This window comes from Pundamilia nyererei, unplaced genomic scaffold, assembly GCF_000239375.1.
Source record: "Pundamilia nyererei isolate P.nyererei 1_Seehausen unplaced genomic scaffold, PunNye1.0 scaffold00027, whole genome shotgun sequence".
NCBI classification, from domain to species: domain Eukaryota; kingdom Metazoa; phylum Chordata; class Actinopteri; order Cichliformes; family Cichlidae; genus Pundamilia; species Pundamilia nyererei.
In genome coordinates, this window is record NW_005187428.1 from 2,768,493 (window position 1) to 2,782,932 (window position 14,440).

The 14,440-nt window shown below is 40.9% G+C and overlaps 1 protein-coding gene across 2 annotated transcripts in view; it reads left to right on the forward strand.

Annotated features, from left to right (window-relative positions):
- Nucleotides 1–13,890, forward strand: part of cntn1a (contactin 1a) — a 62,336-nt gene extending 48,446 nt beyond the window's left edge. For both annotated transcript variants that reach the window (XM_005728143.1, XM_013909560.1), the window contains exons 12-24: nucleotides 66–213; nucleotides 1,074–1,201; nucleotides 1,892–2,064; nucleotides 2,790–2,913; nucleotides 5,465–5,626; nucleotides 5,914–6,063; nucleotides 6,666–6,736; nucleotides 7,922–8,156; nucleotides 9,074–9,177; nucleotides 9,486–9,672; nucleotides 9,831–9,943; nucleotides 10,054–10,210; nucleotides 11,704–13,890. In XM_005728143.1, coding sequence (XP_005728200.1) covers nucleotides 66–213; nucleotides 1,074–1,201; nucleotides 1,892–2,064; nucleotides 2,790–2,913; nucleotides 5,465–5,626; nucleotides 5,914–6,063; nucleotides 6,666–6,736; nucleotides 7,922–8,156; nucleotides 9,074–9,177; nucleotides 9,486–9,672; nucleotides 9,831–9,943; nucleotides 10,054–10,210; nucleotides 11,704–11,780 — 1,829 coding nt within the window. In that variant the 3' untranslated portion in view covers nucleotides 11,781–13,890. The remainder of the gene's footprint in view (nucleotides 1–65; nucleotides 214–1,073; nucleotides 1,202–1,891; nucleotides 2,065–2,789; nucleotides 2,914–5,464; nucleotides 5,627–5,913; nucleotides 6,064–6,665; nucleotides 6,737–7,921; nucleotides 8,157–9,073; nucleotides 9,178–9,485; nucleotides 9,673–9,830; nucleotides 9,944–10,053; nucleotides 10,211–11,703) is intronic.
- The last annotated feature ends 550 nt before the right edge of the window (nucleotides 13,891–14,440 follow it).

The following is a 14,440-nucleotide window of genomic DNA, read 5'->3' on the forward strand; positions in this document are numbered from 1 at the left end:
TATATATATGTTTAATCTGTGCTCTACCATGTTTGAGATGAATAACCGACACTGTCACTCCTCAGACTGTGCTCCCACATTTGAACACAACCCAGTGAAAAGAGTGCTGGCAGCCAAAAATGGCCGGGTGGTGATTGAGTGTCGACCCAGAGCGGCCCCAAAGCCCGCCTTCTCCTGGAGCAAAGACACTGAGCTGCTTTCCAACTCTACCAGGTGAACAGTCTCTTTCTGTTTGCCTCGAATCTGTGAATATTTTATACATTTGTATTCATTCTCAAAGGCTGGTTTACCAGAGAGTTCCTTTGTTGTTTTAATTCCAATATTCATCAACCATAAACTGTTTTCAGTGACTGCCTGACACATCTGGGTTACATTTATCCATGGGGAAGTATTTGGGAATAAAATGTCATTTGGTGCTGACTTAGTTGTGAATAATGTACACTGGCTTGATTTTGGGGATCTAAATAATCTCTAGATCTTCTAAACCGACTAAATACTGTCTACAGAAAAATTCTTTCGTCTTGTTGTTTGTCAGCTTTGCCATCACCAGTGGCTAACATTAAGCTCATTCTCAAGATTAGTGTGGCCGGCCTGGTGTGTAAAACCCTGTGTTGTGCTCCTCACTGGCAAAACAAGCCTAATCTGTAAGCTCTGAGACCCCCAACAACTTTTCTCCCACCCTAAATACTTCAGAGTGGGACTCACTTGAAGGAGGAGCAGGAGGGAAGTTATTGTGGAACATATGCATCCTAATACTCTGGGTGGGGGCAGAGTGGCAATGTGGCAGCTGGCAGGCTGTCTCTCATGCACTAATATGAAAAAAAATGAATCAAACACTGCTGCCTTGCTGTTAGTACAAGCTTCCAAAAGTTCTCCTCCTTTCTTTTTCCCTTGGCAAACTCAATATCCATTACGGAACTGACACATATTCTGAGTACTTTCATATTTTTTTAATAGTCCACATATCCCTGGACTACACACTGGGCTACTGACCTTCATATTGTGCTAATAATTTTACACTGCATAATGCTTTCTCCTGAGTGTGTGAACTTTTCCTTCTGGTTTCTCCACAGGGTGTTCATCTGGGAGGATGGAAGCCTGGAGATCCTCAATGTGACACGAGCAGACGAAGGCAGATACACCTGCTTTGCAGAGAATGACCGGGGCAAGGCCAATAGCACCGGCGACCTGTTGGTTATGGGCAAGTTCCAGCTGAAGAACAATGTTTAATGCTTCTCTTTGTATCCCTGATGTTTCCAGGACAGCTGTGACTTGCTTTGACTGATGTCAACCTTAGCTGGCAATCATTCCTGCCACTCTCAGTCCCACCAAGCAGTAGCGACCTCCAAATGTCTGCTATCGTTGAGTTATGGCCCTCTTTGCAGGCTGATAGCAAGCTTTCGTGGGACATTCAGTCGTTACCCAAGGGCAATGACACGAGGTTGCTGCTTTAGATTCAGCTTAGCCCCCACACGTTTCAGTGAAAAAGAAGAAGAATAAACTGGGATTGTCTGATAGAATTAAGAAAAAAAAATCCCCAGAGACTGATATGAGCTTTGTTTTCCTTGTTGTTTGTTTTCTTTAGATATGCAGTCAGAGCTGTCAAGCTTTTTATTCTGTGTTTTTACACTTAGCTCGGTTGGTATGGATGTGCAGCTCTTTTCTGCCCTCTTCTGGCTATTTTTGATATTTCAGAGTTCTCGCTTTTTTTTTTTTTACACCCCAATCAAATACTCTACAGTTGATCATCTTTGAACTGTTTAAGTCTATTTTTTTATATAAGGAATCTGCTCTTTCTTTGATTTTCATTTAATCAAATTACCCACGAGTTAAATAACTGACTCTTTTTGTAATCCCTGAGACCTGTTTATCTTCCTGTTTTTTCTCACAGACTCTACGAAGATCACCTTGGCACCATCTAATACTGACGTTAAACTGGGAGAGAATACCTCGATGCAGTGCGCAGCATCACACGATCAGTCTCTAGATATCACCTTCATCTGGTCCCTAGATGGCCGAGTCATTGACCTGCACATAGACAGCCAACATTACGAACGCACCACAGTGAGACATCATGTTGTTCCATTTATTGTTTTTGAATAACCGAGGTTTGGCCACAATTGAAAACTGAAAAAAATCCCCTTGACCTAGAGTTCACGCACATCCTAAGCATATCTGAGGTCAGGTTGATGCAATACGAGGAATACCTGGTATGGAAAAGTACAGTCGGATATAAATGGACATGACTCTAAAATTCATTTCACATACCTTCCTAGGCGGGAATAGCGCACAGTATATCCGTTTAATGGCAATTTCTGCTAACATCTGTTACTGTTGACTCTCTCTCTCTCTGCCTCTTAAAGGCACTAACCATAAGCTAGTGGTTAGCTTTTCTCATTTGTCACTCCGCCTGCTAGGCAAACACTATTATGACTGTGATTGATGACATCCTGATTTTTGCATGCAGGGATGATTTTCCCCTCGTAAAAACAGGGTTCAGTTCCATTTGATACTGTTTGTGTGGCATTAGCAAGACTGCTAGTTTGATGTATTTTTAAAGTTGAATCTCATATTCAGTCAGAACGTTGACTGTTCAGTGTGCTGAGCTCGACATTTGTGAATGCGAAAAGAGGCTTTGTTTAACTCCCTGCCCAATTCACCTCGATTGCTTCAGTTACTAGACTGATACTAATGTGCCATTTATCCATATTTTATGATGTTTGTCAGGCTGATGCATAGTGTATACTTCTTCTAAACTTAAGCATTGTCTCTTGTGTTGTTTTGATCAGAATGGAAGCTCGAATGGCGAGCTGCTCATCAAGAATGTTCAGCTGAAACATGCGGGACACTACACCTGCACCGCACAGACCCCTGTGGACAATATCACTGCTTCTGCCCACCTGGTTGTCAGGGGTGAGTCAAGAGTCATGTATGTAAAATGTCTCAAAGCATTCAGCTAACTAAACAAACACATAATGTATAGTATCTATGAAAGACAGATTTGTTTTGTTATTTCACATGATATTTATGTAATTTTTCTGCACAATTCTCACAGTCTTAGTGTGTGTGGGCCTCCGTTGGCAAACAGTCACATACTCCCATGCACTAATCAGGATTAAGTTACATTAAAACATGTTACCTAAAGTCAAATGGCAGCTGGTGCATTTTTACGCACTGTCAATCACATCTGACAAAATAAGCCTGCAGGGCCCTGTCGAAAAAGATTAGCTCATGTTTTTGAGTCTTAAACTCCTATGTTTAATGGTTGTTGCTCATTTATGTATGTTTAATATTACAGGAAAAATTAGCATCCAAATATTTTGCTGCCTTGATCATGCAGACATTGTCAAAATAAAGCAGAAGCTTAAATGACAAAAAACCACACAATTCAAACAAAAGTAGAAAAAAACCCTGGTTCCTTCTGCTAAATTTCAATGTTCCCAGGCTCTTGTTGATAGACCTTTAACATGCAGGTAAATATGTTAAAAGAACGAGGCTCAAAGACAGTACAAGTACTGCATTTTGTGCAGCGCATGTTTAAAGAGAAGTAAATCTCTCCCGAGCAACCAGACCGTAGAACTTTTTTTGCCAGATAATCTGTCAAACCCAAGACTGCGTGCTAACAAAAGTGAGGGAGAAAATGTTTGAAAAAGCCGATGAAGGAAATGCCTTGTGTCCTCAAGCATAAGACAGAACACTTAAGCTTCTACTGGTTCCACCCTGAAAAGGTCAGACTAACTTAGTCAGATACCAAGTGGCATTAGCATTTCTGCTATGGGACAAGTATAAATGCTGGTGGCTTGCCTCAAGATGGCATTGCTTGGCTGCACGGTGGCACACTGCTGGTCATATTTATCCGAAACAAATTGCTATGTCCACCCAGTCCCAAGTAAGATGAATTGTTTTATAGGAAAGTTTGTGCTTGTTGCTATGGTTGCACAGACAAAGTAAAAATTTGACCTAAAAAGCAATGTTTTTAGTACAGTGCCAGCTCTGACCTGTTTATATTCCAAGCGTAATGCCTCGGGATGAGTATATAATGAATCAGTGATTTCAATCTCTCAGCACGGTATTTCAATGAGGACAGCTGCTGATTTCTAAACTTGCTCTTCCAACCTCATATAGATGTAAACATACACAAAGCAAACACTTTCGGAGGTCTCTGTGTCTTCTTTACTGTATTTCAGATTGTGGATGATTCATCGCACTTTGTTTTCACCTTCTTCTTCTTCTTGATGACTGAGAACTTGTCTTGCAGTGCTTTCCTCAGCGCTTGAAACAGGCTCCAGTGCTGGAGGACAAACGATCTTTTTAGATAGGAATTCTAGCAGTGAATTGCTTGCCAGTGATCCCTGGTGTGTCTTGGGTGTGCTGCTGCTGCTGTTGCTTTCAGAGCAGGTGTTGACAGATGGCCAGGTGAACGCACAGCGGCTGACTGTGACGTTTCCCAGAGTGTAACCAAAGCACAGGTCCGGGGCTGCTCCTAATGGAGTGCCAAATGCCAGCAGCCTGGGGCGCAACGAGGGAGAGATGAAAGACAGCCATTTATCATGGCAGATGAGGAAGCAGATCTGCTTGAGGAGAGTGTCCAAGCTCAAAACACAGCTCTGCACCTGTAGCCTGTTATTAGCAGGGATTAAAGATAGGCTGCGGAGCTGTTTTCATGTGAATGTATGCGTGCGTGTAAACAGAGTAAAGTTAGGAGCCTTGGAGCAATGTTGAAGTGTTGCTGTGAACGAGGAAAACTATTTACAGACTTTGTTAAACTCTGGATTGTACTCAAGGACTCCTCCATATGGGCTCCAAACTGTAAAAAGCTAAAGTGCAGTGTTTTATTCCTTACATTAGATTGTAACAACTAAGCCTTCTCTCCTGACTCTTGGAGGCGAGGGTAAGCTTAAGGCCTGTCCGGCTTTTGGCTCTCTAATCGCCTTAGTTCTCTCGGCTCACATTCATGATTTGGAAAAAAGTAAATTCTGGCTGATTTCTGATGCTGTGGGTTGGGAGTCTAACCCTGACACAGTCTGGGTTTTCTATTAAGCCATTTTTTTAAGTTCCAAAGGAAGAATCAAGAGGAGCATTAGGACCAAGAGAAACACTGGATTGTAGAGCTTTTGCTTAAGCTTTAGTTCATGTATGTCAATGGGCTTCTAAGCTCTAATGCCTTAATCCATCAGTCTTTGCTGATGTCTTTTAAATAAAACTCTTAAAAAAAGGGAAATGTAAGGGCTTTGATGTGCAGTATTTCATATGCACCTAACATTAGACATCTTGAAAGTTTGTAAAGTTTTTAAACAGCTCAGGGTCTAAACTGAGTTTCTTTCCAGTTTGCATGTAGGAGACTTATTGACCGCTTGAGGAAAAAGTCAAAGTGAGCATTTGTAGGGATTCCTGCAGCCACATTCATGTTTGCCTCCCTTCTAACAATAATTTAAGCCTTCTTGTTATTCTTCTCTTTGCCCAGGTCCTCCTGGTGCTCCAGGTGGGGTGCGAATAATAGAAAAAACAGACAAAAGTGTAACGTTGCAGTGGAGCCGTGGTGCAGACAACCACAGTCCAATCTCCAAATATATCATCCAGTACAAGGACCAGTTCTCAAACGATGTCTGGAAGAATGCCACTACATGTAAGAGCTCGAGCGTGCTTGTTGGTAAAATAAACACTGCTACCGTAATGCTGAGCTGGATCTGGTGTTGTAATATTTGTGGTCATGCCACACAATGATACTATAGGCCTACAAGGTGGTTAATGTCTCTTACAGATGGCTTAAATATACTTTAGTTATGCTTCGGTGAATTAAAACATAGGATGGGTTCCCAAAATAGAACTGCACGTTTGTTTTAAGGATACAACCGGCATATAATATTCAACCGTAGAGAGCAATAGCAGTAAAATGAACTTGTCTTTCTATAGTTCCTGTTAATGTAGAGGGGAACGCAGAGATGACCACAGTGGTGGACTTGATTCCCTGGACAGACTATGAGTTCAGGGTCATTGCTACTAACACTCTGGGAACAGGAGACCCAAGCAACCCATCGCCTATTGTTAAAACGCTGGAAGCAGGTAAGATTGTTTTTTGACTTTGGACATCTAAATATAAGAAGGAATAAAGAATCGGAGCAACTTAATAGGTCAAGAAGTGGAAGGGAAAAAAAGAGATGTGGTACTACAGTCCAGCTTTCCGTTCTGTTATTTATTCATCATCATTCTATTATTGCACTGTTTACTTACGTTAAGTATCACTGGAGAAATGAGTCAGCATAAATCCCATCATGCCGCGCTTTCTAGTGCAGAAAACTCACCACACAAACCTCCACAAATGAGCACTTTGGTGAAACTGTATACTGAAATTCAATTATAAAATGGGAATCACAGACTTACAGTAACCTCTCTTGAAAAAATAATCACAAGTTGAAAGTGAGCTACTAGACTCAAGGCAAACAGAAGAACTTGTCCCTCTCTCTGGCTCCCTGAATGGCAACGTTCCCACGTGGACATTTAGGTGTTGCGTTTGGCACAGGAGAAGACACTGATACCGCATTTGAAGAGGAAGGATGTTAGAGCAACATTGGCAGGGCTAGGTTACAGCCTGTGTGGTTTGGCTTTGTTTGCGTGGATTCATAGCAATGTGGGCTCAGAGTTTTGCTGTTGCCGTCTCATTGTAGTTCCTGTGGTGGCGCCCTCAGATGTTGGCGGGGGTGGAGGGGCTAGCAGAGAACTGACCATCACATGGACGGTAGGTTGGGACTTTCCACTGGGTAAAGTGGGAAGATGGGTTACATGTTTATATATGAAAACTTGCTAAAAGATGTTTAGTTTTTAGTTCAATTTGTAATAGTCACACTGACATTTAGATTTACATTTAAAAGTGAGTGGGAAGCCATGTGGTCAGTGTTTCAGAAATCCAACAAATTATTAAAATGAGTTTGAAAAAGGGCACAGAAAGACCAGATAATGCAGATGTCTGCTCAGAATTTCAGTTATTCAGGTCCTCGTAGTCTTAAATGCTTCAGCTGAATCTTTTTTAGGCTCTTAAAGATGTGTCACTTCTTCAAATTAAGCCCAAGAAAAGATCCAAAGATTTTATTGTGTTGTTTATTATTCACCACATGTACAGCACATACAGGAGAGCTTATCGTTTCTTTCTCACCGTAGTATAAAAGAAGAAATAAGAAAAGATAAAAGAACACTCCAGGGCATCTATAAAAAGCGGCAGTAGTGCAAATACAGTAACAGAGATGTACGGCGATATATAATATAGATATAAATATAACTAGAGCAACTTCTGAGATGTACATGGACAGTAGTGCAAATTCGAAAAAAGGCCAATTACACTTAAGATAAGTAATGCAGAATTTTTAAACTGGTAATTAATAAAGCACAGTGATAGGTTTTCAATTGCTTTGTTAATCAGAACAACGAGCGTACCACAGATCATGCAGTAGAGAAGACGGGAATGATAAAACGATCGCTATCGTGAACAAAAAAAACAACTCAGCGACTGAACTAATTCATGGTGTGTTGCTTCTCTGCTGCAGCCGTTTATAAATTAGCTATGGCTAAATTGTATTTTTCTTGGCTGCAGCATGACCGTTCAATTCCAGAGCAGCTGGAGGACGAGATGATATGTTTATCTTGCAGTGCATGTGCGATGACAAAGACACGGTGTCCACAAAGGAAATGAGGTGTGATGATAGAGAAGGATGAGCCAATTGTGTCGTTGCTGTATATAAAACCGGTGCCTTACACAGTGCAGTCACTGTATTAAATTCTATTTAAATATCATCTGATTTGTGAAATTTGATTTTTTTTAAGTTAGGCTATTTTTTACTTTGCTATAAAAGCTGGTCAAGAGTGACATGTGTTAAATAAAACATTTGCCAAACGCCATTTCTCAATTTATTATTCATTTTGTCAACAGCCTGTGAAGCCAGAGTACTACTATGGGCCTAATTTTGGCTACATTGTGGCCTTCAAGCCCCAAGATGAGCAAGAGTGGAAACGGGTGGCAGTAGCCGATCCCCAGGCCAGGCGTTACGTCCACAAAGCCTCTGACATCCCACCTTTGACAGAGTTTCAAGTCAAAGTCAAAGCGTTTAACGTCCAGGGAGAAGGACCCTACAGCCTAACAGCCATCATCTATTCTGCACAAGACGGTGAGCGGTTAAGAGATTCAGCCCTCTCATCTGTAACAGGGAAAAATGCGCTAAAGTGATCTCAAAACAGCATCGCAGATCAACCTGGTTCTGTTTTATTAGTGTCAGAGAATGAGGGATTGCTCAGTCCTGCTAGTCAGTGCGCCACTGTGAAGTAGGATCCTTTTAATATTAGCTCTCATGTATAATAATGAGAAATATTAATACCCCTTGAAAGTGAACCCATCGTCCCCCCTTCTCTTCTCGGGTTCCTTGTTGGGGGATTATTATGATCTACGTAGCATGAACCAGAAAGCTGATAACTCACCCAAAGATGCAAAGCATTTAGCAAGTTATTAGCTTCCACTGACAAGCAGTTGAGATAACCACTAGAAACTCAAGCATGATGGGTGACAGAGATGCTCCTGCTGCCATGGTAACACAATCAGGAAACGGTTGCCTGGTGGGGGTGTATGATTTTTACGGTTACGCCTTCAAAGTGAGCCGTCGCCGGGCAAATCTGTGACCATAGTTGCGTGCAGGCTGGTTGCGCATGCATACAAACCATCTTCCTCAGAGTTTGCCTCTGTTTACAACGTGGCGACAGCATGGCAGTTTAGCATTTTAGGACAGTTTCCTGGCAAGAAAAGACTACACACAGGGTTTAAATGTTCCATAAGTCGTGGAATAGTGTCTGATGGCGGATCAAGAGAAATGCCTCTGAGAGAACAAAAAGCAAAAGAAGCCAATAGATACGTATGAAGAAATATAAGCTAATGTTTAGTATAGTAAGTCTGTGTATGTTAAACTAAATATAAAAAATTTTTGGATTGCTTTGTGTTTGATTAAAAAAAGAAAACAATGAATGTAATTTTTTGACATCCTTAAAACATGGGTCTTGTAGTGAATATAAATCTGTTCTCTGGGTTTCTTTTTAGCTCCATCTGAAGCTCCTGCAGTTGTTGAAGCCAGAGCTCTCTCTGCCAAAGCTGCCACCGTGTCCTGGATGCCCCTCTCATATAATAATTTAGATGGATACCAGGTCAGTAGAAACGTTTATGAGGCTTGATCACAGTAGTAGTCATCACTTTAGCTGATTCAAACACCTCCATTTGTGACTTTTTTTTGCTCACAATGCAAACTTACTTTAAGCACCTCTAAGGAAAACCACAATCAATTTAATCCATCAATACAAACATATTGCTTTAAATATAAAGACGTGCTTTTCTCCAGCATTTCTCAAAAACTGTTAAACTGATACTTACATTTAATAAGGTTTTCACTTGTACAGAGCGCTTTGAAACCAAGATGGTATCTTTGCAGTCTCACCCATGCCTCTGTGTTTCCCAGGTGAAGTACTGGGAATCTGGTCAAAGTGAAGGGCAGGCCGAGACGATTGCCGTGTCTAGCAGGGAGAACCACACTAAACTAGAAAACCTGAGACCTTACACAGAGTACATTATTGAGGTTCGAGGCTACAACTCTGCAGGATATGGGCCACCCAGCCACCACTTCCGGGTCCTAACCAAGAAACCCCGTATGTTACTCTTTACAGTAGTTTATCATTAACTAACAGAGAAGTGCTTGGAAAACAGTTCACAGTGTTGTGTCTGTAAGAACAGTGCATTCTGCACACAAGATTTGAGCCATTTAAAAATAAACATATTCATGATTGCTTTGTTTTAACTTCACCAGCACCAGACCGAGCCCCCAAAATAATAGCTAAAAAAGTGAAGGGCCAGTCAATAAATATTGCCTGGGAACAAGTGGAACCGATGGCTAATGAGTCCTCAATAGAAGGGTACCGAGTGAGTTTCATCTTTTCATCATTCTTGTTTCATCTCTTAAATAAAAAGAATAGCTGCTGAGACCCTTTTCGTTATTTATTAATATGCATTAAACATATGTGCATACGCAGGTACTATACAGGCCAGAGGGCCAAACCACAGGCACTCTGTACAACACCTACAAGCGAAACATTGATCTTCCCCTACCTCCAAATGGGAACTATGTGGTGGAGGTCCGGGCACACACAGAAGGAGGAGATGGGGCTACGACCACAGTCCAGATCACAGGTAATAAAGTGATTTTGAGTTGATTTAAGATCCCTAGTTTCCTAAGTTGGCTTTTGTGTTTAATTCTGTCAACATGGTGTCTGATTGTGCTTAAATGGAAGAACATATGTGGCTTAAAATACCTGAAAGAACACATTTAGAAAAGATAAACATTCCTTCAAATTCCTTTTGAATTGTTATCTTTTAAGATTAAATTACTCTTATTCCATGAAACTAATCACCCATGAAAATTCTATTCCATCACCACCCAGGTTTAGTTTCACTCACAGGAAAAACATAAGACTTAAGTAATTTGATGACATTTAAAATCCATATTCCTGTGGGGAAAGACACACACTTCATTCCTGACCTGCCAGTTTCTGGTGGGATTACAGGTTCAGAGTATGCAGCAGGTTATCATTTGTCACAGCTAGAGGGTTCCCATGGGCCAGAGCAGAGCTGTCACTTCTGGTTACATACTTTAGATTGGAAAGCTAAGATGGCCCGTGACTAAAGCCTTGATAGCCCGCTGACTGGATCCTCTCTCTGGCTGATGGACTGACGGGGCAGGCCGACTGCATAGAAGAGCTTAAGCTTCTGTAATTGATCTTGATGAGAAGAGGAAACCCCTCCTGTGGTTTTCCTTATCCCTTATCATTCAGTCCAGACCCCACCTGACAGCGTGATTTCACAGACCGGGAAATTTCAGCCGTGAGGGATTTTAAGTGCAGGGCACTGACAAATAGAAGGGCATTTAAGGCATTATCCACACAGATGGGGTATATCACACTTCACACTCCAAACATGGTCTTGAGTTTGATGGTTGAGGATTGGTGGGGAGTACAGTATTTCAGTATTTCCAGATGTTGATAACAACAATAATAATAACGTTCCTGTTCCATCTTCTATGTTTGCAAGTTACCAAAGTGTTGCAGTGGCTTATGAAAGCAAATACTAAGACAAAGACAAAATATATAAAAATATAATTAAAAGCATACTGGTAGGTGTCATTAAGATTACTTACAGTTTATGGACAATGAACAGTTTGATCACCTAGCACATAGGTGTCAAACTCTGGCCCGCGGGCCAAATTTGGCCCGCAGCCTAATTACATTTGGCCCGCGAAGCCATACCAAATGACTGTTAGAGCTGGCCTACTGGTATTATACAGCTAACATATATATAGTTTAGTATTAAGCTTTGCTTGTTCCATATTCAGTTTTTCAGCAAAACGTGTTTGAGTCCATAAGAAAAAATTCATTCTTATATCTGGAGCAATAAATATATTTCAATAAATATTAATGTTAGTCCACGACTTTGTTCCAGATTTGAATTTTGGCCCACTGTGTATTTGAGTTTGACACCCCTGACCTAGCAGGCTGAAACTGATTTTGCAAACACAACAGTGACACTCAGTGTCTTGGCACGGTTAGGGGTGATGTGCAGTCTCATTGTTGTTGTTGTAGGTTCCAGCTATTGATCAAGGTATACCTACATTTCTCCTTCTCTGTCAGGTGGGGGTGTCTCGGCCGCCCAGTCTCTCAGCGTACTCTCCCTGCTCTTTGTGGCTCTCCTCTGCCTGAACCTCTGAATGTAGCGCCATCTTTGTCTTCACTTCCTGTGAAGGAGACTCCTGCAAGGACTTTGAGCCTCTTTCCACAATCTTTCAGTTCCGCCCTGTAATCTGGGATGCCATGTTCTGGCTCTTTCCTCTGGAATACGTTTGTGGAAACGGACACAGAAATGGAAAAATTGGAAAAAGGACAAAGACATTCCTTATTTATCCACAAAAATGGCCTCTTTGGAGGAGAGTCAAAGGAGTTCTGTCAACTTTAAAAATATGCCTTATATAAATGACTGCACTTATCCTTCACAGCAACTTGTTTTAAAACGTTCTGGAAGTGCAAACGCTGCACTTTTGATAGGCTGGCTGTTTGGTCATTTTAAATCACAACGCTGTTCTTTATTATTATTAAGATGCTGTATGTTTGGTCTGTGACGTTCTGGAAAATTCTTCCTACAGTGCATTCCATAATATAAGGTAAACAAATAACTGTGAAGGGTAAGTGTATGAGTTTCTAAAAAAATATCTTCATGTGTTTCATGGCTTGCTGTTCGGTGGAATTTTTTTTTTCTTAAATTAAGCACACCCTCTGTTAACGAGATACAGTCAAATCAAATCTCAACCGCCTGCATCCTTTCAGACGCAGGTAGAGAAATGAGCAGATGATGCCATGCTGAAAAGTAATCAGTAATTGATATTGTTTTACTGTCTAGTATAACAAGGTTTTTTAAAGAGAAGTGGATTGGTTTAACCATGCAATTGCTGCTTACCTCCAAACCGTAACATAAGCTTTACTAATACCTGTGCGCATGTTGATGAAGAGACGATTGAAATGGCTCAGAGTGTTCTGATTCTGGCACATTTATATCCAAATACAGAATCCATTGGAACCAACCCACAGCAGCAGGAAGTGCCAACAACGTCTAAAGGAAGTTTAAAATGTAAAACTGCGGCGAACAGTGTGTGACTGTGATGAAGGCTTTGCAGAAACATTTAGATTGATGTTCAACCGAGACTGAAAGACATCGCCCGTGATCTAAACTAAATCTACTTTGTTTTGACTGTATCATTAGGACCTCAGTGGTACCACCTGGTGCTTTGTAAACGAATGTTGGCATTTTATTTAATGTGATCAGTTTCATTTAATATCTCTCATTTATGGCTTTGAGTGCGAGTCCCTATTAACAGTGAGAGTGAATGGTAGCGACGCTCATGCCCTCCTATAATTGTGCAATGTCTGAATTACCTGTGGCTACTTTATATTTTCTAACAGGATCATTGCATTAGCACCTGTTTTCATTCTCTAAAAATCAGAAGGTAAGCAAAGCCATCCGAGTCAGCTGTAAGAGCTCATCCAAAGCTCACGATGTTATTCTGAATACATTTTTGTCTTTTTATTAACATATGATCAGAGATATATAAACATTGTCATTTTTTTTGTTTTTTAATATTATATTTGTATGTCTCCGCCCAGCTCTGGTTGGACAGTTTCAGAGTTTATTTCTCTCAACTGGAGGAGCAAACGGTACATTTTGAGTTCCTCTGATTTCTCTCTTGTGTGACTGACGTTGGTCATGCTTCTTACATTGTGACGATATCAATGTCCACCACAAAGTGCTTTTTCCTGACTTTTCTTCATGCCACAAAACATAAAAAAAAAGAGTTGCCAAATGCATGAATGCCTTGAACTTTGACATTTTTGGAAGAAGCAGCGGCTCAAAATTGTAACATGCATGAGATTGGAGAGCAAGTGGTACATTACTTTGCAACACTTCCACATCATAGCGACTTCTCGGCCTCTCGGCTTCATGTGAAACACATTCCATACCTGAGTGGCATCCCTTTACGTCAGAGAAGGAGTAGATCCTAGACTAATATGTTCGTTAGCTGCTAAGCGAGAGAGAAAATCTTAAACTGACTAAAGGAATCTCACTCATTTGAGTTCAGAAGTGGTCCCGCAGTCTGGTACATGCAATGGCTGCGATCTGATAGTATCATTGGTGGCTGTGGCAGCATGTTTGGCTGCCTCCTGGAATTCAGTGCTTCGTTGGACATGAATGGCATATATGAGGGATGAAACTGAAACCTCTCATTGGCTGGACAAGGAACAATAAAAGTGTAGTTAACTATACATTCATATACTGTTTGCTCTTTTCTTTGTCATTCTTGCAGCAGCTGCTCAGTGAATGCTCATCAACATGCCCCAAAAATGACTTGTACTGCTTTTCAGTTGATTATTTGAAACGATTTACTATTACAGGTCCATAACATGGCATCAAAAAAAGTGTCGTTTTTCAAGTAAAAGTACCACAGATAAATACAAACTCTTTATTTATAGGACAGGCATTTCACAAGGAGGATAGAACACTTTCAGCTCTAAAATGCTCTATAAAGTAAGAGAATCAAAAGCATCATCTGTCATGTATAGGCATGTTCTTGTCAGTTTCTGTGTGTGTCCCCCTTTTATCTAGAGAGAAAAAAAGCTTTTCTTTACTGGTACCAAAAGCTGGTACCAAATATATCAGAGATAGTGTTTCATTCTGGCCTCCATTACAGATAAGGCCTGTTCCACTTTTTCAAGGAGAAACAGCTGTTGGAGTTGTGTGTCCTATCAGGTATTGAGCAGATGAAAAGTAAATTGTTATCACTTCTTTTCTTGGATTAGGTCGAATTCTTTTTGGGCTTTT